Source organism: Pleurodeles waltl, chromosome 11 (assembly GCF_031143425.1).
Source record: "Pleurodeles waltl isolate 20211129_DDA chromosome 11, aPleWal1.hap1.20221129, whole genome shotgun sequence".
Lineage (NCBI taxonomy): Eukaryota > Metazoa > Chordata > Amphibia > Caudata > Salamandridae > Pleurodeles > Pleurodeles waltl.
In genome coordinates this window covers 173,033,639-173,058,449 of record NC_090450.1, presented here as the reverse complement: position 1 = coordinate 173,058,449, position 24,811 = coordinate 173,033,639, and the positions used below count along the sequence as shown (strand labels likewise).

At 45.1% G+C, this 24,811-nt stretch overlaps 1 protein-coding gene across 4 annotated transcripts in view; it reads left to right on the top strand.

The window, feature by feature from the left end:
- The window catches only part of RNF13 (ring finger protein 13), a 292,449-nt gene that overhangs the window by 227,315 nt on the left and 40,323 nt on the right, over window positions 1–24,811 (top strand). For 3 of the 4 annotated variants that reach the window (XM_069213366.1, XM_069213369.1, XM_069213367.1), the window contains one exon: window positions 6,263–6,343. The exons of the other annotated variant lie outside the window; for it this stretch is intronic. In XM_069213366.1, the coding sequence (XP_069069467.1) occupies window positions 6,263–6,343 (81 nt within the window). The remainder of the gene's footprint in view (window positions 1–6,262; window positions 6,344–24,811) is intronic. 4 annotated transcript variants of the gene reach the window in all.

The window sequence follows — 24,811 nt, the reverse complement described above, 5'->3', positions numbered from 1 at the left end:
TATGTCATTTACTTCTTGCCGAGTGTAATCTTCTAAAGCATGTAATGCAACTCCTGTTGGATCTTGTGGTGAGTGTTACAGTTTTCGCCTAACAATAGGTTGCGCATGCACCACATCGTGTTCATGTAAGTTCCCCTGTCCCCCACCTTTCTCACTCACCTCTCCACTAGAATTTGATGACTCTGCCTGTCCAAACGCTATCCGTCCAAGACGAATCTGGGCACCAATCCAAACCTGCATTAGCAATGACTAAATGAACTTTCTTCTGATTTATCCTTCCTCTACGTTTATGGTATCTGTGTTGTGCTATTTTCATTGCAGCTCGTTCTGCAATGGTTTGATACGTGTCTGCCTTATCTTGTAATAATTTATTTTGGCAAGACAACATAGTAACACTATTCTTTGAATCCACAAGCTGCTTTTCCAGCTGCTCATTTACTTTTTCTAACTGTTTATATTTATCATGCATTTTTCTGTAGGCAGGCAAAAGTATCCACCCTCGTCTGCCAAGAACTGAAAGATCATTCCCTTCAGTCGGTACTTTCCTTAAGCAGCTCAGAACATCAACTGGTTCCACTTCATTCAAAAATTCGTCACAGTTTTCTGACAAACCAGCTGAATGTGAAAATTCACTAGCTAACTCATCATAAGGTGCACGGCACCATCCAGGAATTTGAGAAACATTCTTTTCACACACGTTTTTAGAAGCAGATGCTTTAGTTTTCCTGCCAAACATATTTTCACTTTTAAATGTACACTTTTGACCTACAAACCCTTCCCTTGCCAACTCACGCCAAAGTGTTTTACTTTACTTTCGACTGAGCCAAAATATACACACTGAAAGGAGTCGAACAGATTCTCTGGAATGCACTTCTTAACCTGAGGAAGACATTTATTATAGCTTTTTGCAAGATTTGTGAAGGAAGGTTTGAATGGTAAAAAGTGTACTTTCAAAATGTGCAACAACAACGTGAGACCATGAATAAAAAGTCTTTAACCTATAAACAGCAAATATATACAGGCAAGGATACAAACACATATATATATATATATGTTCGATGGCATGTGTAGCTGCAGATACACATGCTTTGCATTATCCTGCCATCTAGTGTTGGGCTCGGAGTGTTACAAGTTGTTTTTCTTCAAAGAAGTCTTTTCGAGTCATGAGACCGAGGGACTCCTCCCTTTCGGCTCCATTGCGCATGGGCGTCGACTCCATTTTAGATTGTTTTCTTTCCGCCATCGGGTTCGGACATATTCCTCTTCGCTCCGTATTTTGAATCAGGAAAGTTAGCAAAATCTAAAAAAAATTGACGGTATTGTTCGTGCTCGGTACCGGTTTAGTGTTAGCGTATCGACACCGATAGTAGAAGCGCTCTGGCGGCCCTTCGGGGCTTCCGCTCTTCAGCAGGGCCTGGTCGGCCCGACCGCGGCCATCGACGAAACTAATGGACCGGACCCCCTTCCGCTTCTGTCCGAAGTGCCACGCGAAGTATCCTTATAAAGACCAACACTTGGTCTGTAATCTGTGTCTATCACCGGAACACAGGGAGGATACTTGCGAGGCCTGTCGGGCATTTCGATCGAAAAAGACCCTACACGATCGAAGAGCCAGAAGACTACAAATGGCGGCGACGCCAAGAGAACAGCTCGACGTTGAAGAGGAGGAAAGAATCTCCATCCAGGGAACGGACTCAGACGACTCCGAAAGTGAGCGACCCGCGACAACGCAGAAAACTGTGAGTAAAACTGCCCCGTCCAAGACTCACTCCAAGATCGTAAGGGCCAAGGGGATGCCACCGCCAGCAGGCCATGGCTTAACCCATCGAAAAGACGGTGACCAAACATCGGCACCGAAAAAAGGCCAAACAACTGCCGAAGACATCCGACTCCGGTCGAGATTCAGGCTCCGAACAATCTCGGCACCAAGAGTTCAACTCACCCAAGGTAAAAAAAGTTACCTCGGAAACGAAAAAGACTGTTTCGAAACCTTTGGTACCGAAAAAAGCAGCCTCGGAGCCAAAATTGGGCTCTTACACGGAAGAGCAAGGACTTTCCGGCCAAATGCATGAACATAGATTTGAGCAGGAAATAGGTATGAGGGAACCAGACCATACCCAAAGGAGGCTGCATATCCAGAAAGAGACTGGAAAAATACAAACTCTTCCTCCGATTAAAATCAAAAGAAAGCTGGCATTTCATGAGTCAGAAATGCAGCCGAAGGCAAAGGTGGCAAGAGAGAAAACACCACCACCAAGGTTTTCGCCACAACCTCCAGTGCAGTCACCGACCCATACAGGGATGACACAGGATGATCCGGATGCATGGGACTTATATGATGATCCGGTATCTGACAACAGCCCAGATTGTTACCCAGCAAGGCCGTCACCTCCAGAGGACAGTACTGCATACACACAGGTACTCTCAAGGGCAGCTACATTCCACAATGTAGCAATACATTCGGAGCCAATAGAGGATGATTTCCTATTTAACACCTTGGCATCTACCCATACTTCCTACCAAAGTCTGCCAATGCTCCCAGGAATGCTCAAGCACGCAAAACAGGTCTTCCAGGAACCTGTGAAAGGAAGGGCTGTCACGCATGGTTACGGAGCTCAGGTTTCAAACCAGAAATCCAGCAAGCTGTGTTAAACATGCCTTTTAACCAGGAGCAATTGTTTGGGCCGGAGGTGGACACAGCAATTGACAAATTAAAGAAGGACACAGACACGGCCAAAGCCATGGGCGCGCTCTACTCCCCACAAAGCAGAGGCACATTTAGAAAGCCACAATTTAGAGGGGGGTTTCGTATGCAAATGCCAGAGCCTTCCACCTCACAAACCAGACCCACCTATCAGGGGCAATACCAGAGAGGAGGATTTCGAGGCTCATATAGGGGCTCATATAGGGGTGGACAATTCCCAAGAGCAAGGGGAAAATTCCAAAGCCCTAAAACACCTCAAACCAAACAGTGACTTCAATGTCACAAAACCCCAACAAGGTGTTACCGTTCGGGATAACAGCCCCAAGGGTATTCACAAAATGCCTTGCAGTAGTAGCCGCTCATATCAGGAGACAGCACATGCACGTATTCCCATACTTAGACGATTGGTTAATAAAAACCAGCACTCAACAACAGTGTCTTCTTCACACGCAATACGTTATAGAAACTCTACACAATCTAGGGTTTTCTATCAATTACCAAAAATCACATCTGCAGCCATCCCAGATACAAAAAAACTTGGGAGCAACACTCAACACACAAAAAGCGATTGCCACCCCTTTGGTACCCTCGCACAAAAGCAGTCAGGCTTAACTTAGAGGCAATTTGTAAAGTATTTATGCAGCATACAAACAGCAATACAGTGAAAACACAAAACAATCCCGCACCAATTTAGAAAAATAGAGTCAAATGTAATCAATTATTTGACACCAAAAAAACAAAAATCCAATCAGTAGAACTGAAGATATGCAATTTTGAAGATTTAGGTAAAAATAGTGCCTAAAAGCACAAAGCACCAACATTGGTTATCTGGTTGCACCAGACTGAGACAAAGTCACAAGTTCAGGTCAGCCGTGTTGGTGTGAGGGCCAGCAACAGGGAGTCAGTTAAGTCGGTGGAACAAATAATCCTAAATCCTGGTTGCTGAGCGTTGCAAGTTCCAGCATCATGGATGCGTAGCACAGCAGCGGTTCCCGTGAGCTGCAGGCTGTGATGTGAGGTTTTGCATTGTGGACGCATCCTGTAGCAGCAGTTCCAATTAGTTGCAGTGTGAGGCCTGCTATGAGGATGCGTTGCACAGCAACAGTTCTGAGGAGCTGCAGGGCTGTGATGCGAGGTCCTGCATCGAGAAGGCGACAAACAGCCTCACTTCCGAAGAGCTGCATGTTCCTGCATTGGGGAATGCATTGTGCAGCAACAGTTCTGATGCAGAGCTGTGAAGAGCTGCATCACGCTGCGTTAGTTCTGCTCACAGACCATAGCTGGTCTGGGAGAGCATCTTCAGGCCCACTTGTCAGGGTCCAAGACTGGGCGGCACCATTTGGGGGCTGAAACACAGCAGGTAGAGTCCAGATGCAGGGTGTAAGGTGGTTGGAGCCTTTTCTGTCCTTGAAGCTCTGCTGAGGATGCACGCCAACTAGCCCTTGGAGTCAATCTGGTGGTCCTGTTTTAAGATGCAGGTCGAGTTCTTCTCACTCGGGCAGCAGAGTAGCAGTCCTTCTTGCAGCACAGCAGTCCTGAGTCTTCGAAAGGTCCAGACGTGCCTAAAGACTTGGGTTCAAGGGCCCAGTATTTATACTTGTTGCCCACTCAGAAGTGGGAGAAGCTTCTAGACGAAGCTGCTCCAGTGAGTAGCTGATGAGCTACTGGTAGCTCTCCTGTCTTCACTCCTACCTCCTAAATTATAAACTCTTGCTTGGTTGAATTAATATATATATATATAAACTCAAATTGAAAAAAAAGTGTATTGGAGACAAAACTTCTTTGTTTTTTCAGAACTAATGAGTTGATGTTGGAAGCAAATGGGTCAAATTTGCAAATTATGTTTAAAGCTAATGTTTGGATAAAACAATTCAGGACTGGGAGTCTTGTCAGTAATATAATTACCTTGGTGCCAATCACTTTGCTGTTGTGGCTATTATGTATTATCCACATAGAAGCATTCCACATTGACAAAGCCTTCTGTACATTACTACTGTGAACCATGACCAATAAACTGAGATGATGTGCTGTTGTGGCCACAAATATAATTTCATCTTGTATGGTCACTACTACATCATTAATAATAGTATCTCTGGATGAATTTTAGTGAACCTATGTAGCTCTTCTTACAGAAAAGGTTGGAAACCCCTGTTCTAGAGTCCTCCTACAGAGGTGTCTGGAATTTCCTGCCCCGAGATTATTTGGTGCCACAGAAGACTAGTGTGAAACCCTTTAGGAGTGTGTTGAGGCCGAGCCTTTATGATGTGCAAGTGTGGTAGGTTACAGCAACACCCGCCCTATCAAATCAGAGATGGCCCATCCTGCCAACACCTATTCCCCCTTTGTCTCACTGTCTTGTACAAATCCACAAAGACCAACTGCCAGCTATGCCGAGCCATGTGGCTCAGTATGACTACAGGCACCAAATGGTTAAGACGGAAAAATGCAAACTTTATTAAAGAGGTATTTTCAGAATTGTGACTTAAAATCGATTGTTACCAATAAAGAGGGTTTAAAATTACAATTCTTTAGAGACCAAACTCAACTTTCCCACATGCTCGCAGTTGAAAGTTATCACTTAAATGTAATAACATAATCTGATGTTATCCTGTGGGAGAGGCAGGCCTTGCAGTAGTGAAAAATGAACCTAAGAGGGCATGTAAAAGCTAAAAATGCATGGCCAACATTTTAAATACACTGCAATCTGCCCTGTGGGCTGTTTATGGCCTACCATAGGGGTAATTCATGTGAATTAAAAAGGAAAGTTTAGGCCTGGTGAAATGTTTATTTTGCTAGGTCGAAATTGCAGTTTAAAACTGCACCCAGGCTGCAATAGCAGGCCTGAGACATGCGTAGAGGGCTACTTAAGTCGGTGGCACAATGAGTGCTTCAGGCCCACTAGTAGCATTTAATTTACAGGGCCAGGGGACACAGGGGAACCACTTTATAGGGCCTTAGAAGTAAATTAAATGTGCCAATCAGGTGTAAACCAATTTGACCATGTTTAAAGGAGAGAGCACAAGCACTTTAGCACTGGTTAGCAGTGGTAACGTGTACAGAGTCCTTAAATCAACAAAAACGTAATCAGAAAAAAATGGAGAAGTTAGGCTTTGGAGGAAGACCACCCTAAGGCTGACAGGTCTAACTCTATTGTAATAAAAGCATGTTGCAGAAAACTGAGATACATGAGCTTTAAATGAAAGGTTGGAGTCAAATAGGACACCAAGATTCCAAACAGCAGATGAGAATTTGTGAGTGGAGTCCAGATTAGCGGGTCACCAAGACAACCAGGTGAAGATGGAATGACCAAGCAACAAGATGTTAGATTTGTTGGAGTTCAGTTTTAGCCACTTGGAGTTCATTCATTTGTCAACATGAGATGGGCAACGTTTGAAGTTCTCATCTGCCCTAGACTCCCAACTATCTATAATTTCTAGAGTTATTTAAACTTTTGAGATTTTGTTACCCATCCAAATTGTCAATGTGCCATTACAGAGACATTTAATAAGACAGCAGATTACTGTAGTTTTGTGAAGTATTAATTGTTCTTATCTACAGGTGACGAGTATGATGTTTGTGCTGTGTGCCTAGATGAATATGAGGAGGGGGACAAACTCCGTATTCTCCCATGTTCACACGGTAAGTAACTTTTCTTTTGTTTCAGAAATTTTTGTTACATCCTAAATGTAGTATAGAACATTTATTTTGTCTAAACAGTTAAAAGTGTTGGTGTAAAGTGTTTCATGTGTAGGAGCTGCCTTCCACCTAAAAAGTGGGAACTATAGAGAGTTCCCTGTATATATATATATATATAACTGAAAAAACAAAGGTACAGGGACGTTGCTCCCAACTGGAGTGAGCAGCTGTTTCCTGGTGGCTCATTCCAAGTCTAAGCAATATGTGTTTTGTTTTCCCACCTGCAGGAGTGCGGTAAAACAGAAGTCTTCACCCAGCCAGAGGAAGCATGTTTAAATCACCCGCTAGGTGGGAGCAGATTTAAAACAGATCAGACCAGGTGCTCATGCGGGCAAGGAAACTACTGTACCCCGGGGATGCGCGCCCTGGGACACAGTAACTGAGCTGGCCCTTATAGATGGGGTCCCTGGGGCCTACTAAGGCTCAGGGAAGGGGGCCTGTGAGGCAAAAATTCAAAGGTTTTTGGCCCCTGGTGGGTCCCTCTGGGACCCCACCACCAGGCCCGCGGGGGGCTAGGGTATCCCTGCCCTGCCTTTATGTTTTTTCTTTTGTTTTTAAACTTTTTTTTTGGTAGGGCTCTGGGCTGAGTACCTAGCCCCAAGATGGCTGCCACCATTTCCAGGTTGATGTGGTGGCAGCCAGTCAGATCTTAGCTTGATATCTGTCAGATCCATATCTACATCCCTAGATAGCATTAATTGCTCAAAAACTACTGAAACGTATTTTCACTAAGTCACAAAAGCACTCTTTTTGGACCTAGATCCTAGCTTTCACTATGGGTAGGTCTCGGACTTGTCCAAAAAGAAGGTCTCGAGATCAGTCTCGGAGTCATCACCACTCGTCTTCTTCAAAATCCTCAGGTCAAGGTAAGAAGAAGTCGAAGAAGTCCCATCGCTTTCCGACTTTGCCCCGTCGCTCAGCCGACGCGACGTGGGAGGAGCGTTCACGCACAAGGCCTCCGTCCTCGGAGCCTGCGTCTGGGTCGGCTCCGCGCTTCCCTGAGTTTCCCAGAGCCAGAGTGACCCCCGCCCAGCTTAGAGTTTTATGAGGCCATACGCCTAATCTTTGGGTGGCCTGACCCTGATACAGCGCCTATAGACCCAAGGGGTTTGGCTAAGGGGCCTTTAGGTTCTGCGCCGGCGGCTTCGGCTCCAGCTACCGAGGTCACCTCCGGATCCGCTTGCAGATCTGCACCAGTGCTGGTCACACCCTTGAGACCTTGCACGGCACTGGGTCATTTATCGACGCTCCCGACATCGGTAGTGCCCACTATTGTCACCGACCCAATTCTTATCCCCGACGCATCGGCTGACGCCACCTTTGACTTTGATGGGGCCTATTCGCCCAGGGCGGATCCAGACCCTTTTTCTTATGGGTACGAATATGGGGAGGAATTGGAGGGGTCCCTGGACCCTTATGAATACCAGGATGACCCTTCTATGGACTGGGCTGAGGAATTGGGTGAAGCCAGTGGTCTGGATACTTCTCCTGACGCTAGCATGCTGTCTCCTCCTACTGTGGCGATGGCGGAGGGAGCAACTTATGGTGGTCAGTAGGGCAGCTGAGGTCCTTGGTCTCGAGCTTCCCACTGTTGAGGTGAGGTCTAATCTCCTGACGAAGGTGCTTCAGCCTGGGACTTCTACTTCAGAATCCCTTTTGCCGTTAAATGAAGCACTCACCGATGTCCTTTTGGGTACCTGGTCCAAGACCAACACAGGGGCTCCTGTGAATAGGACTATCGCACTCCACCATCGGCCCGCTCAGAACGACCCTAAATTCCTGTCCCAACACCCCACGCCTGAGAGTCTTGTGATCCAGGCTTCCTCTTTTCAGGTGCATTCCCTTCCCCACCCCTGGATACGGAATCCAAAAGGCTGGAACAGTTTGGCAAGAAATTATTTTCTTCATCCAGTCTTGCGCTGCGGTCTGTGAACACTGCATGCCTTTTGGGCCACTATACCCACTCTTTGTGGGATATGGTTGCGCAGGTTCTGCTGCAGATACTGGAGGAGGCCCGTGCTATTGTCTCCCAAGCTGTGAACGACGGGAGAGATGAGGCAAAGTTCACAATCCATTGTAGGCTGGACACAACCGACTCTCTGGGCAGATCGGTTGCTACGACGGTGGCCTTACGACTCCACGCCTGGTTTCGTACTTCTGTTTTTTCTGGGGATGTCCAGCGGTCGCTCATGGACATGCCCTTTGATGGCTCACGGAGACAAAGCGGACTCTGCCTTGGAGAGATTCAAGGATTCCCGGGCTACAGATCTGTCCCACGGTCTTTCCTCTGCCCCTCGCCCCCCACAGTCCTCTTTTTGCCCCTTTCGTGGCCACAGAGGGGGCTCCCTGTCGCGTCCTACACCCAGCCACTGTGCTGCCCTTGCTGTTCAGCCTCTGCGTGGCCGGGGATGCGAAATCCCACGTGGCTGTGGGACAGGGAACCAGAGGTCTGTCCAGTCTACCTCTGCCCCCGCTGCAGCCTCCAAACCCCCCTAGTCCGTCCCCTCACTCCCGTCCAGTTGGTGGCAGGATTCGCCATCACCTGCCCTACTGGGAAAACATCACCACAGACAGGTGGGTTTTGCAGATAGTTCATAAGGGCTACTCCCTCCCTTTTGAATCTTCTCCACCAACCATGCCTCCATCCTTCAGTCACCTTCCAGAGGATCATTTGGCGCTTCTCTGCCAGGAAGTCGCAGGTCTCTTGGCCAAAGGAGCTATAGAAAAGGTCCCTGTGCCAGAAGTAGGTTGTGGTTGTTATTCCCGCTACTTTCTGATACCAAAAAAGGAGAAGGGCTTACGACCTATCCTAGACCTTCAGGACCCAAACTACTTCCTCAAGAAGCAGAAATTCAAAATGCTCACCCTGGCTCAGGTTCTGTCTGCCTTGGACCCAGGAGACTGGATGGTAGTGTTGGACTTGCAGGATGCTTATTTCCTCATCCCCATCCTGCCTGCCTGCAGACGTTATCTACGATTCGTGGTGGGCCACGAGCACTTTCAGTTCACCGTGCTTCCCTTCGGCCTTACCAGCACCCCTCAGTTGTTCACGAAAGTGACGGCGGTGGTTGCAGCTCATCTGCGCAGGTTAGGGGTCTCAGTCTTCCCCTACCTCGATGACTGGCTGTTGAAGGCAGACTAGCCCCAGAAAGTTGTCTCCCACCTTCAGACTATGGCGAACCTCCTGCACACGCTTGGGTTCACTATAAACGTTCTGAAGTCACACCTGACTCCCTCTCAGACGCTTCCTTTCATCTGAGCTATTCTGGACACAGTGCAGTTTTGGGCCTATCCCCCCAAAAAGCGAGTCCAAGACATTCAGGCTATGATTTTGATCTTTCAGCCTCGGTCTTGGGTTTTGGTGAGACGGACTATGAGGCTGCTGGGCCTATGAGGCTGACTCATCCTGCTAGTAAGACATGCCAGATGGCAAATGCGGGCTCTGCAGTGGGACCTGAAGTTCCAGTGGGCGCAGCATCAGGGGAATCTCTCTGACATGGTCCAGACCTGCAGTGGTGGCTTTCGAATCCGCATTGGGTCCACGGCAGATCCCTCTCCCTTCCCCAACCAGATCTCTCTATAGTGACAGCTGCGTTCTGGGTTGGGGCAGCAACATGGAAGAGGCGGAGATCAGAGGGCTCTGGTCTCCAGCGGAGTCTGGGCTCCATATCAGTCTTCTGAAGCTCCGGGTGATCAGGCTTGTGTTGAAAGCATTCCTTCCCTCTCTCAAAGAGAAAGTGGTGCAGGTGTTCACGGACCATACTACCGCCATGTGGTACTGCAACAAACAGGGCAGAGTAGGGTCCTGGACCCTTTGTCAGGAGGCACTTCGCCTGTGGACATGGCTGGAACATCAGGGCATTACCCTGATGGTTCAACATCTGGCGGGTTCCCTCAACACCAGAGCAGACGAACTCAGCCGTCGACGCACAGCCAATTACGAATGGCATCTCCATCAGGAGGTGGAGCAAGGTCTCTTTCAGCAGTGGGGAGAGCCTTGGTTAGATCTGTTCACCTCCGCAGAGAACGCGCACTGTCAGCTGTTTTGCGCGTTGGAGTTTTCAAGGCCGCACTCGCTCGGAGACGCTTTTCGTCTTAAGCGGAATTCCGGCCTCCTTTCTGCCTATAGCACTTCTGCCCAGAGTTCTCAAGAAAATCAGGAACGTCCGGGCCCAAGTAATACCATACGGAGAGTATGGTATCCAGAGCTATTGAGCATGTCCATCGATCCTCCACTCAGACTACCTCTTCGGGCGGATCTTCTGTCGCAGCAACAGGGGACGGTTCTTTACCCGAACCTGTCCAACCTCTGCCTTCATGCGTGGAGATTGAGCGCAACAGTTGACGGCTTTTGCACTGCCACCCAAAGTCTGCGATGTTATCTTGGCAGCCAGGCATCCATCAACCAAAACTGTATACGCCTGTCGTTGGAATACATTTGTGGCATGGTGTACCAACAAATCTGTTGATCCCCTGTCTGCCTCTCTGTCCAAGGTTCTTCTGTTCATTCTTTCTTTGGCCCAGCAGGGCTCTGCTTTGGGCATCTTTAAGGGGTATTTATCGCCATTTCCCTTCGTGATCAGCCATCACTCTTTAAATCTTCTATTGTGAGTAGATTCCTAAAAGGACTCACCCATTTATTTCCTCCCATTCCATTTATCATGCCTCAGTGGGACCTCAATCTTGTACTTACTTATTTGATGTGTACTCCCTTTGAGCCAATGCATAATTGTCCTTGCGGCTCATCAACTTCAAAACTGTCTTTCTTGTTGCAATCACCTCTGCTTGCAGGGTGAGTGAGCTTCAGGCCCTTTCCTCAAACCCTCCATACTTGTCTGTGCACCCTCACAAAGTAGTGTTGTGCACTAAGGCTTCCTTCCTTCCTAAGGTGGTTACACCCTTTCATGTAGGCCAGTCCATCACTCTGCCTACTTTCTACACACCCCCACATCCTTCCCATGAGGAGGAGAGACTCCACCTTCTGGACCCAAAAAGAGCGTTGGCGTACTACTTCAATTGTACAAAAGATTTCCGGGTGGACGATCAACTCTTTGTTGGATATGTGGGCGCGAAAAAAGGGAAGGTGGTGTAAAAGCGTACAATCTCTCGATGGGTGCTTCTTTGCATCAAAATGTGCTACGCTTTGGCCAAGAAGCAACCTCCTGAGGGCTTGCGTGCTGAATTCACCAGAGCAACTACTGCTTCCACTGCGTTAGCACGCGGGGTTCCTGTCAGCTACTTGGGCATCCCTGCACACGTTTGCTAAAAACTACTGTCTGGACAGTCAGGTCCGTTGGGACGGCTACTTTGGTCGTTCGGTCCTGCAGGACTTCCTAGTATGATTTTGGTTCGCAGCCCACCACCGAGGATGGCATTGCTTGGGTATCTATTCTAAGGTAAGGAATCTGCAACTAGAAGTCTTTATCAGATGTACAAGTTACTTACCTTCGGTAACGAAATATCTGGTAGAGACATATTCTAGTTGCAGATTCCTTACCACCCACCCATCCTCCCTACTTACGAACTGATTTCTAGGGACAGGGTTTCCCCCTTTCAGGTCCTTAGCTCTGGCGCACCAATCTCAGTGTTCTTATCGGCTCTGCGCTTTGGCGTGGAAAGTCGTTAAAAGAAACTGATGTCACTGCGCAAGGGTGGCGTCTATATACTACTCCCGACTTCATCACAGCGACTACGACACCCGCGGAATCGACCGACGACACCTACCGATGCGCAGGGGTATTGCTCGAAGAAAAATCTCTGGATCCAGTCTGACTCCTGGGGGAAATTCTAATGTAAGGAATCTGCAGGTTAATATATCAGTGAAAACATTAACATTTTGAACTTGAAAAAAAACACAGAAATTCACCATTTATAGTTAACAGAGCGAACTATAACTTGTGCCCCCACCATGCACTGCTCATGACATCACATATCGCATCACTCATGATATGATCTATGATATCATTTATTACATTATGAGCGCCGAATACGGCTTGATAAGGGGGGCAGTGCACCACCCATATTAACCTCTTAGCTGCGTCCTTTTTTTCCAACATCCTAGGGATTCTAATGGTACCCAAAGTTTGTGGTTTCCCCTGGAGGAGACCAAGAAATTAGCCAAAATACTGTAAACATTTTGTTTTTTCCAAAAAAATGGGAAAAAAGGGCTGCTGAAGAAGGCTTGTGGTTTTTTCCCTGAAAATGCCATCAACAAAGGGTTTCTGGTGCTAAAATCACCATCTTCCCACCTTTCAGGAACGGGCAGACTTTAATCAGAAAACCACATTTTTCAACACAAATTTGGCACTTTACTGGGGCATAACCCATTTTTACTATTTTTGGTGCTTTCAGCCTCCTTCCAGTTAGTGACAGGAATGGGTGTGAAACCAATGCTGGATCCCGGAAAGCTAAACATTTCTGAAAACTAGACAAAATTCTGAATTCAGCAAGGGGTCATTTGTGTAGATCCTACAAGGTTTTCCTACAGAAAATAACAGCTGAAATAAAAAAAACTATTGAAATTGAGCTGAAAACAACAGCCATTTTTCTTTATGTTTTACTCTGTAACTTTTTCCTGCGATGTCAGATTTTTGAAAGCAATATACCGTTCTGTCTGCTGGACTCTTCTGGTTGCGGGGATATAAAGGGCTTGTAGGTTCATCAAGAACCCTAGGTACCCAGAACCAATAAATGAGCTGCACCCTGCAGTTGGTTTTCATTCTATACTGGGTATACAGCAATTAATTTGCTGAAATATGAAGAGTGAAAAATAGGTATCAAGAAAACCTTTGCATTTCCAAAATGAGCTCAAGATAAGGTTTTGAGGAGCAGTGGTTATTTGCACATCTCTGAATTCCGGGGTGCCCATACTAGCATGTGAATTGCAGGGCATTTCTCAAATAGACGTCGTTTTTACACACTCTCTTATATTTGGAAGGAAAAAATGTAGAGAAAGATAAGGGGCAATAACACTTGTTTTGCTATTCTATGTTCCCCCAAGTCTCCCGATAAAAATGATACCTCACTTGTGTGGGTAGGCCTAGCACCCGCGACAGAAAATGCCCCAAAACACAACGTGGACACATCCCATTTTTTTGACAGAAAACAGAGCTGTTTTTTGCAAAGTGCCTACTTGTAGATTTTGGCCTCTAGCTCATCCGGCACCTAGGGAAACCTACCAAACCTTTGCATTTTTGAAAACTAGAGACCTAGGGGAATCCAAGATGGGGTGACTTGTGGGGCTCTGACCAGGTTCTGTTACCCAGAATCCTTTGCAACCTCAAAATGTGGCTAAAAAAACATGTTTTCCTCACATTTCGGTGACAGAAAGTTCTGGAATCTGAGAGGAGCCACAAATTTCCTTCCACCCAGCGTTCCCCCAAGTCTCCTGATAAAAATGATACCTCACTTGTGTGGGTAGGCTTAGCGCCCACGACAGGAAATGCCCCAAAACACAATCTGGACATATCAAAATGATAAAATAGTATACTACCTGTTTTTGCGGGGGGGGCACCTGTGTTTTTGGTCCTGAACTCAGCAGCCATCTAGGGAAACCTACCAAACCCAGACATTTCTGAAAACTAGACACTCAAGGGAGTCAAGGGAGGTGTGACTTGCGTGCATTCCCCCAATGTTTTCTTACCCAGAATCCTCAGCAAACCTCAAATTTAGCTTAAAAAATCACATTTTTCCCACATGTCTGTGCACTGGGACAAATTTCCTACCACCCAACATTCCCCTTAGTCTCCCGGTAAAAATGATACCTCACTTGTGTAGGTTGGCCAAGTGTTTGTGACAGGGAAGAGCCAAAACACGTTGAATTGAGGGGGAACCAAGGAGGGTCCAAAAGGGCAGTTTGAAAAAAAAACATTTTTAGGATGACGACTGCAGCAGAAATATTATCGGTATAGATGAGACAATGCTGGGTGGTAGGAATTTTGTGGATTCCTGCAGATTCCGGAAGGTTCCATACCTGCAGTATTGGATGAATTACAAATCCTGCTCAACCATTCTTCAAAATGATTGGGGAAAATGGTATTTAATGACTGTATCTCTGATGATGACCTTGCTAGTTGGATGTCATAGCTTTCTGGCTGATGTCTTAGGCACATGTTTTTGAAACAATTGTGCCTTTTAGTCTGCTCAGCTTGTCAAAATTTGCATTTGAAGTAGCAATGTGCGGCCAAATTTCTGCTACTTTTATCTCTTGTGTGGGGGAGAAAAACACATGGCAGCAGCAAGTTACAATTTAAGAAACCAAAATCACATAGGCAATTTCAGGCTTCATTCTGCAACAGCCTTCACATAACTTCCACTTGAAAGTATCTGAAATACTGGGCGAATCAAAGAGATGGGAACACCCTTCAGATAGCATGCCAAGTTAGCTATGACCACATTACAAGTGCAAGGTCACCTGCTTACCAGTCTTAAATTGACTAACAGCATCCTCACATTTGCTCCTGCTAAGAAAAAACTCTGTTTCGCTGTTTAGACAATTGGAATTGAAAGGTAACTCCCACACCTTGTGGATGCAACTGTTACGTTACTGCTCAAACCTGCCAACTGCAAAAGGTTTCACACACTTGATACACTGAAATGTAGAACTGGGCAGATTAATCACCCCGAGTATTAGTCATACTGCTGATAGAATTTCTGCCACAGTAAAAGGCAACTTTTCAATTTCTCAATGTTAAGCATGATGTAATTCGCTTCTTTTTTAGCCATGATCTATTGTTATCTGGTCAAATTGAAGGCAACAAATAACTTGGTAGAGTTAACATGGACACCTGGGTATTTTTTAAACGAAAATTAGCTGTTGCCGGCACTCCCCGGACAGGTCTAGGTGAGGTGAGGATGCGGATGCCAGCAGCAGCAGCTAGGCAGTGATGGCATGGAAGCAGCGGCAGTAGCAACAGAGAGCCAGTGAGTCTGAGGATGGAGGGTGGAGTTCTTCCCTTTCACCCTCTTCTATGCCACCTTTCCACCCTTCACTCATCACAACTGGACCACAATAGCGTGCTCGTGCCCCCCATCGGTTAATATTAAAGTTATAGCAACACAAGGAGTTTAAAGACTGACACTGGAGGTTATGGCAGGGCTCTTAGGAGGTCTGATGCCGCTCCAGGTAGACTAGTGGAGCAGTTGTTTGTTTGCTTCAAAAACTGAAGCCTAGCCTAGCACTGTATGGAGGAAGCTGGACATTCAAAGAGAGCCTAGAGAATTAGTCCAGGCCTAATTGTGAACCTCAGATCAGCTGTTCGGACCGAAAGGACTAGGACTTGGTCTGAAAATCACTGAGTGTATCCAAGAGATAAGTACCTGAGAGTGAAGGAAGTGCCCACTACACACGTGGCGCACCCTTAGAGTGGTCCAAACAGTCTGTTGAGCAGACAGTTGGTGCTGCCAGGAGCCAGTGAGAGATCACAGGAAACTACAGGTCATGGATATAGGGTCACAAGGGCACTGGGATACAGGTCATGGGATACAGTGCTCGGCGCACAGGCTTGAGCAGCACCTGACCTTGTCAGCGTGTCACGGCGCTAAGTATCACGGACCCTGGTGGCCGCCATAACCATATCTGCAGCAGCCACAAAGCATCATGAGGTCAAGGAAATTGAGAAACCTGCCACAGCACAATGGAAAACAAAAGAAATCCACCACAAGCGTAATACTTCTAGTAAATATATGTGAAACTGGGGATTCTGATGGTCAGTCAAAAATTACCACCAAATTCCAACTTTCAAAAGATGCGGGGGCTGCCATCTACTCAACAATTACACCAGTTACGGGACTCCCAGCCCCTCACTCCAACCATCATCATCCAAATGAAAGGTCAGCCCCCAAGCCCTACCCCAGTTAAAATTTCTAAAATGTCAGTCTCTCCATCCGACCGTATAGTCTGCGGTCTTGATGAGATCATAAGTATTCAAAATGGTACTTCAAACATGGACTGCACAGATAAAATAGCAAGGGGAAGCCCTCAGCATTGGCGCTCCAAAAAAAAAAACCAAAAAAGCATCAAAAAGATGAGAAAGAGGACCTTAAACTAGAGGCAAGACTGAAGAAACCCTTTCCAAATAACCTAAATAGCCTGGCAGGACACAAAATTTCAACTCAAGTTACCATACTGACCATCAGCAACCCTGAGGATAACATTAAGAGTCCTCTGGAATCAGTGAGCCAGCAAATGGACAAAATGCCAGGGACCATTCCAGGAAGAAGCCCTCTAAACCTGCATCAATAACTAACCCAGCAGGTGGTGAAAGAAGGCCCAAGGGAGCCAAACAGAAACGCTACCATCGATATGGACCACACCTCCAGTAAGGAACATAGGAGGCACCGAAGACTGGAATTCTCAGACTTTACACAAGAAAAATTTAATTAGCTATTGGTTTCATATGTTTCTGATAAAGAACACAAGAGCTTAATTAAGGGCACAGAAAGCACAGAGTAGATCTCACCATCATCAGGGGATCCACTCCATGGAAACATGGCAGAGTAAATGGACTAGTTCAACAACGGCACATGGCCTTCTTTGTTGAAGACCATCCAGTTAACGGTTGATGCCCTGGTCTAGCACTCTGTGACATACAAGTTGAGGTACTCAACACCGTAGCAGCCCATGTGGCTGGAATTAACGGTAAAATCGCTCAGCTGAGTAATCTAATTAAAAGAGCTCAAGATGACACATCGGAACCCTGGGTGCATTTGTTCCCCAGTACTACAGAAATTGAGCACATTATTTGAGTTTCTTGGGGAGGTAATAGAAGGTCTCAAAGCTTCTAGCAAGTATGAAACAAAGGCGGATTCACCCTCAAGGGTGAGGCGTGAAGATCCAAAAATTGACACCCTGGCACTTGAGCACAGAATATTAACAGTGGACAGGCCTGTTCAACACTCATTAGAACATCTGGGCAGTCCAACCATGTCCCCAACAACAAAGGGTAGTAGGCTAACAGAAGGCGAGGTCGCAAGGTTAAGGACCGACCAAAGGAATTGAACCACTCTAGGGGTGGCTAGCAAAAGGGACGATCCCACAAATTCTAAATCACCCTCCAAAGGAGGAGCCAATTCCGTGTCAGGATTAGCCAGCAGAAGGGATGACGGACCACAGAATCATTCATCCATTCAAAAGGAAACCTACTCTCTGGCTGCAGGTGGAAATAACACAAAAAGGAAGTCTAAAAGAGGTCAAAAAAGAAAAACACACAATAAAAAGTTCCCTAAAACAACTCGGCTACAGAACTATGCCATCTTTGACATGCCTGGCCCTAAAACGACATACTAGACTACCTTCGCTACCGACCGAACCATTCCCAAAACAAGAAAGCACACAAACCAACAGCTCACACGTTCAACCACATGCACAGAGACTTAAAGGGCCCATGCCAGGGGTCCCTCACTGCTAGTATCGTTTTTCTTAGACACACACACACGGTCACTCCGCAGTTGACCCTTTGGAAACTGTGAATTGCCTTCCGGGCACCAATGGAACCCAGGCCTGAATAACAGCAGTACCCACCCTGGGCTACGATGCTCAATCCAATATGCGCATGGGAAATGGAAACTCAGACACAGTACACCCTCCCCAGCCAACTTTGTGGGCATACATCCCCGGTTGCACAGTCCTCCAAAAAAGGACGGTTTTAAATTACAGAGCTGGGGTTGAGTCCCCCCCAAATACCGTCTGTCCAGCGGGCTTCACACATCATCGAGCAAGGAAAAAGAAGTGATAAAGTTTCCCCAGATATGAGAGGTATCACAAATGTCTTGGCGCCTGAAGTAGCCCACTCCATTTACAGGCAGCTACCCTCAACCACTCCCAGTCCTCTAAAATCCACAGAAGGCATACGGGCCCTAACAGCGATCAGGCCCATGGAGTCACAATCCACCTTTTCTCAGCAGCGATAAACCACCCAGGGAACTTTTGAGGAGAACCATCAAGTGAAACTCTGTTCCACCCTAAATATCAATCGGTGGGCAACGAAGATATTCTAAACCGAGGGAATATAATCAGACTGTTAAAGCAGATCCCTCGCTAGCTGGGAGTTTTTCAACTGAAATAGACTCAGTTCAATTCACCAGCCCTGCACCAGGATATCTTTGTGACTCTTCCCAGGTTAACTGGAGATCTACTGACACAGCCCAGAGTCCTAAATGAAAGCAAACTGTTTATGGACTGGGGGATCGTGGTGGAAACCTTTCTCGAGCCTGGTTATCCGCACACTCTGAGAAAACTTAGACTCTCAAACAGAGAACACAAAGCTATTCTACTAAAAGGAGGTAAAGCCAAAAGCCAGACCTAAACCTTTATCCAGTGACCCATCTCACAAGGGAGTCCCCCAGAAATGACTGGAGGTGGATCTCTGGCTTCATAAATCACCAGCAACCTTCGATGTGAACTGGTTCCATAGAGGACAGAGGGAGTCCAAACTGAGACTTTGTTCCTGGAACATTCATGGACTGGGTGACAAAATAGATCCGGATATGGTTAGAAACCTCCAAACCTTTGCAGTCGCAGGCCTAAAGGAAACCTGGGCGCTTGAGCCAGTGACCATCCCTGGTTTTTCTCACACTTCGACTCAGGCCGTTAAGGATGCAAAATTTGGCCTCGGCACAGGGGGTCTAGGAACATACCTATCAACAGCCATCAAAGTCAGGAGTAAGGTATTAACAACTGACTCGGAAAACGTTCAAATAATGCATATAACATTTGAAGATAGTGGCCAGAACAGGCAATAACTCTAATAAAAATGTATGCACTTCCCACCCGTAAGGACCCAGGAGAGTTATTCAAAAAACGAATTGATACATCTTCATTGCAGAGGAACTCTACCCAAGCACATTGCTAATAGTGACTGGAGATTTTAACATGAAAATGCTTGGTCATTCTGCACAAAATGAAGTTATGAGCCCTAGCACCGTAACTGGGACATCCCTAAACAAGTACAAATAATCTTAGGCAGGAGGGATGTAGTGGGTATTAAACGACCGCTTCAGTGGGGACAACTCTCCAGCATATTCATGTCATTCAATTCAATACAAGGAAATTCACTGACAGATTACACACTGGTATCTCTCACCTGGCTAAGCTCGGTTGCTTCCTTCAGAATGGGTGTAAGACCAGATAGCGATCAGGAACTGGAACTCTTTCAAACCGGCTGTGCACAAACCTGCAAAAGAACCATCGGGTTCCCCCTGCTAGATTGAGCTAAAAAGAGTCAAATGGTCCTCTGCAACATTAAAAACTTTGGCCTATGAGGCCAAATATCATCTGCTGAAAATTCAATAACTCAGTTGCTCTGTATTAAAACATTGGGAGGTTTTCATAGAAACCTTCACGGAGCAATTTGTCTCAAAAGTTAATCCACCGAGGACCCACTACCAACCAATTCTTTTGTACATCCAAAAAAGTCATAAGGTGGGAGCGTTGAAACAAAGCAGAAAGTCGATAAGGCCGTCCGAGCAGCCCAACAGTCCCGACTCAATAAATAATATATTGGTATTTTAAGGACTGCTTAACAGGAATACTAACAACCTATATGGGCCATAAAGAGGCAAAATATCAAGATGTTCTGGGCTAGACTCATTTGGGACCTCAAGCACCACAACCCAAACAAGTTCTGGAAAACGGTAAATGCCCTAAAAAATACTGCAGGCGGCAAACTGGAATGTAACATTCGAGAAGAAGTCTGGGCTGCCTACCTATATGCACATTTTAATCCGTAAATGGGCCTAAATGCAACCCCGCAAAACTCAGGGGTACTACATCTGTAGGGAACTGATTCGGTTGTGGAGCTACTGTCTGATCCAGGCAGCTTGCCTCAAATTACTGCTCATGAGGTCCTTGAGCAAATTGCTAAGGGGTGTATTACCAGTGCAGCAGGCCCAAATGGTAGCCCTCGGGTCATTTACAAATCAGATCCGTCAATATGGACTGAGGCTATCGTGCCACTTTCAGTCATGCTCTAACAGGGACCACGATCCCAGCCTCTTGGATAGGCTGTATAATTTCCCTGATTTTTAAAGGTGACCATAAACCCGATCCTGGGAATTATAGGTTAACAGTCCTCATTGACAATGAGGCGAAATACTATGCAGATATTGTACTTGAACATCTCCGTGACTGGGCAAGCTCAAACTTCACCATTCTTCTGAGTCAAACCTGGGCAAGTTCAAACTTCACAATTCTTCTGAGTCAAACAGGCTGTACTAGGAAAACTGGAACCACAACAAATATATTGGCTTTGCCACTAATCGCCGATGACTCTAAACTCAAGAATTGTCCTTTATACTTGTGCTACATTGATTATAGAGTGGACTTTGACTCTGTCAACTGCAAAAGACTCTGGGAAAATGTTAAAGGGTTGGGGCATCCCCCCACTTCTCTTGAGAGCAATGGAAAATTTGTATTCTAACACCTGGGTCAGAATTAAGCTGGGGGGGGGTGGAAGTTTATCAAGGGTTATATTAACAGCTTGTGGCCTCAAACAGGGGTGCGTTTTGGCACCGACCGTATTTAATTTATTCTTGGCCGACCTCCCCCAGTTTTCTCTTCAACAAACTCACAGTATCCAAAATTGGGGCCAATACAATTTTCAAACCTTTATACCAGGGGTTGGGATGCAACACCTCTTGGATGTGACACAAGAATACTCCCTGGCAAATGGGCTGGAAATTAACATTTAAAAGACCAAAATAAATGATCAGTCTGCTTGGATTGGCTGATCTATGGTCAGCTGCAGTGAGCCATGGCATTTTCAAAAAAGCTGTCAACAAAATCATGAAAATAACTTCCTCACTAAACAATAGCACTACTTTTGAAAAATGCTCTCATGCTTGGACTGTACTTAACGGATATGAGGCCTTAAGTCCACAGCAATATCTTGGGGAAGTCCTGAACTGCAGAACCAAGAATAGATACCTGAACAGCTGCCTTGGGATTTTGCCTTCTTCCATCTACGCAGCCCGTTGCTGAGGACAGGAGGGGAAAATAACTGTTGACTAAGTGGCGCCGCAACTGAAGATCTGGTGCACCCGATTTGCCTCTGCAGCACCAATATTGATATCCGCCAGGAGAGGCTGTGCCCCCTCTGAAATCATTTAGAGGTCCATTCATGTAGACAAGCCATTCTGGCATGCCTGAATCCAGCAAACCAGAGAACAATCTCACTGACTGTTAAATATCTCTTAGGAGTAGAGAGGGCACTAAAGCAGGCATGACCCATTCAGTCATAATTTGATTGCAACAGTACTTAGATCTCCCCCTGTGACATGACTGCAGTCTTTTGAACCTTCTAGTTTTACTATCATGCTCCTTTTTGATGACTGCTATTTTTAAACTGTTTTTAGCTTACCCCCAAAAATTGTTTTTAATGCCTTGCACTTATTGTCCTATTCTGCACATGCATTCTTGAACGGCTGAAATCTGTTTTTTTATGTATTGATCCAACAATAAATTTGACTTGATGACTTGAATTAGCATGCTGCCATGGCACGTGGACACTTCTAAGAACCTGCAATGTCCAACCCAGCTGTATAATGGACCTAAGGTGACCCTGTCCATGATATAAAAATGACATACATTCCGAATGATGTCTATTGCAGATGACACAATGTTACTTAGGTGTAAATGCAGTTGAACAATGCATTCATACCATTATGGACAACAGCTAGAGCCTTTCCCATGTTTTCTTTATCAGTCTGCCTTAAACATGCAGCACTTCCGTTTGCGAAAGCTTCCAAATTTCATTGTTTATGGTATATAAAAAGGGTTTTGAGCATGACTTTCTATGTCCCAACCAGAAATCTTGTAAGTCAACTTCCTCTGAAAGGAGACTAAGGTGTTCTTTGAGAGCTGCTAGTTTGGAAGAACGTAACCACTGTTGGCAAAGTATACCCACACTATTGTAATGATACCTGAGTTTTGAGCTGTGACTTAGCGAGGGTCCCGGTCGGCTTGCTCTAAAACCCCATGTGGAATTAACAAAGCGTGCCTGAGAACCATTTGTGTTCAGTGGCCACAATACCCATCCGCCGGGATGTGAAAGTGAGGAACTAAAGGTGCCATTTTGAACCCAACTTGTGAGCTGTTCTTTGGTGACATTTAAAACTGTCTGCCAATTGCTAAATTTAGCTGATGTCAGGATGCTAGGCGCATGCAGTTCTTTTATTTTTGCTAATCCCAGACAAGCTGTTTGCTGACTGTGCCATTCAGAAATATAATTTGCAAAGGAATAAGGCATGCCTTAAATAAAGCTTCCCTACTCTGTATTTGCCAAAAATGTGTTCTCCATACACTCTTCAACTCAACAGAATTGTTTCAATGCTCATAGCCCTCAACAGCTAGTTGGGAAACAAAGGAATCTGATTAGATTAATTTTGTGTCATTAGCAATATTTTTCTCATCTTAGAAGGAGGTAAATTAAAGTAATATGAGACTGCATTTTTAGCATCATGCCCAGAAAAATATACAATCTTTTCTACATACGTTTTGAAACTCCCCATTGGTGGAGTCTGTCAATGCTCCCAATGTGTGTAATTTAAAAATTGATCTTGGGGTACTATTTTTGTGCAGAAAGTAATGTCCATAATGGCGGTAACAGAACATTTCCCCATAATTCGCTCTGTTCATTTATACATCTTTACTTTTAAATACAATATAATATTCAAGCTCAGAAAGCATGGAATCAAATGTTTTAACATCACTCATCAGAAACAACCCCAGGTGTAATATCATTCATAGGAACTTTAAAGACATATGGAATTTGAATGACATCAGTAGGTCCACATTTATATCATAAAGGCCTTTATCCCCCACAGTCCCATCAGGAATCAGAACAGTTGAAATGTTCACAAGGGACAAGTCTCTTCAGACTTTATGGGAAGAAAGGTAAGGTGTCAAAACATCATCCAAAAGTTCAACAGCAGAGCAATCAGGAAGATATTGACCATTTATCAGTAAAAAGAGAATGATGACAAACCCAATCCAAAGCAGGAAGGCAAGCAAAGTTAGCAGTATCCATAGGGTGTACCATTGACTAACCAAATAATTGTTTCTAAGCCAATTATAAAGCTTATATGTTGTTGAGACAGGTGCATTCATAGATGTAGAGGAAATTGAAGAGGAGTCGTCAATATCTTTTTTTTTTTTTTTTTTTTTTTTTAATATTGAGCAGTTTAATTATTCACCAAACCAGACGTCTTACAGATCAAAAGGGCATATGTTGAGAATCCATCATATGCATTTTTATGTGACCTAAGTAAACACTTATTCACTTGTATCAAAGTTACAAATCGACATTCTGCAATGCAGTTCATAGATCTCATGAAAACATACAGAGAAAGAGAGGTTCGTGTTGAATCACATTAGCAACCTTCTTTTCACTTATCAACGCACAGCACACAGAGGTGCATACCAAGGGGCCACACATACTCCTTCTGCCCTGCCTTCATATCTAAAATATTACAGTGCATTCTAATCTCTGTGCATCGAGATACAGCAAGTGATATTGTACATTAAAAAAAGGTTTCCTAAAAAAGTGCCAAAGTACTATATATAAAATTTTAAATGCATGCATCCAACGTAACAAGTTATAATACACATTATAGGTTAGTCAAATAACACCACTGTAACAAATCATCTTGAATATTCTAATGGGACCATTTATACTAGACCAAATATAATTTGAAGAAAGAATCCATTGATACCTTTATAACTAAAATGCTATAGCGCAGTAAATAATTTATACATCGAAGCACCTCAAATTATATTGCACATTATGAAAGATTCAATAGGTGTTTTGTGCTACTTCATCATGCTACATGGTCCCTTTGTGCTACCAAAACCATAATTTTTCACTGCCCTGTAATATAAAGAAAAACCTTCTGAGACCATCTTATTAATAAGTTACTGAATGCTGGGATAATACAAGATATTTCTATTTCTTCAAGCTGCCCATCCTCCTGGCTTATGCTTCTGCAAATCGCCCTGTCCAGTTTAGCTTCATCAGCCACATCTTAGAAGTTGGTACTGTGATTGTACACCAGCATTGTAAAATCATTGATCCCGCTACAGCTAATGATGCTGAAATACATTTCTTGGCATACCTATCTAGCCAAGAGGTTTGACTCGATACCCCAAATAGTACCAACTTTTCTTCTGGCTGTAACTTCACTTGGATAGCCCAACCCAGTTCTTGAAAAACTGCCTCCCAAAATTGTAACAGCTTGGGGCACTCAAAAAAAGTATGCAATCACCTTTTCCCTCTTGCACAAAGGTACAACATTTGTTAGTAATGGATGGATACATTTTATTAATTGCTTTTGAAGTGTAATAAGCCATCCTTACGAGCTAAGAAACTCATCCTTTAAAAATTCGCTGCCCTAAGGGATTTGTATCCTAATATCGAG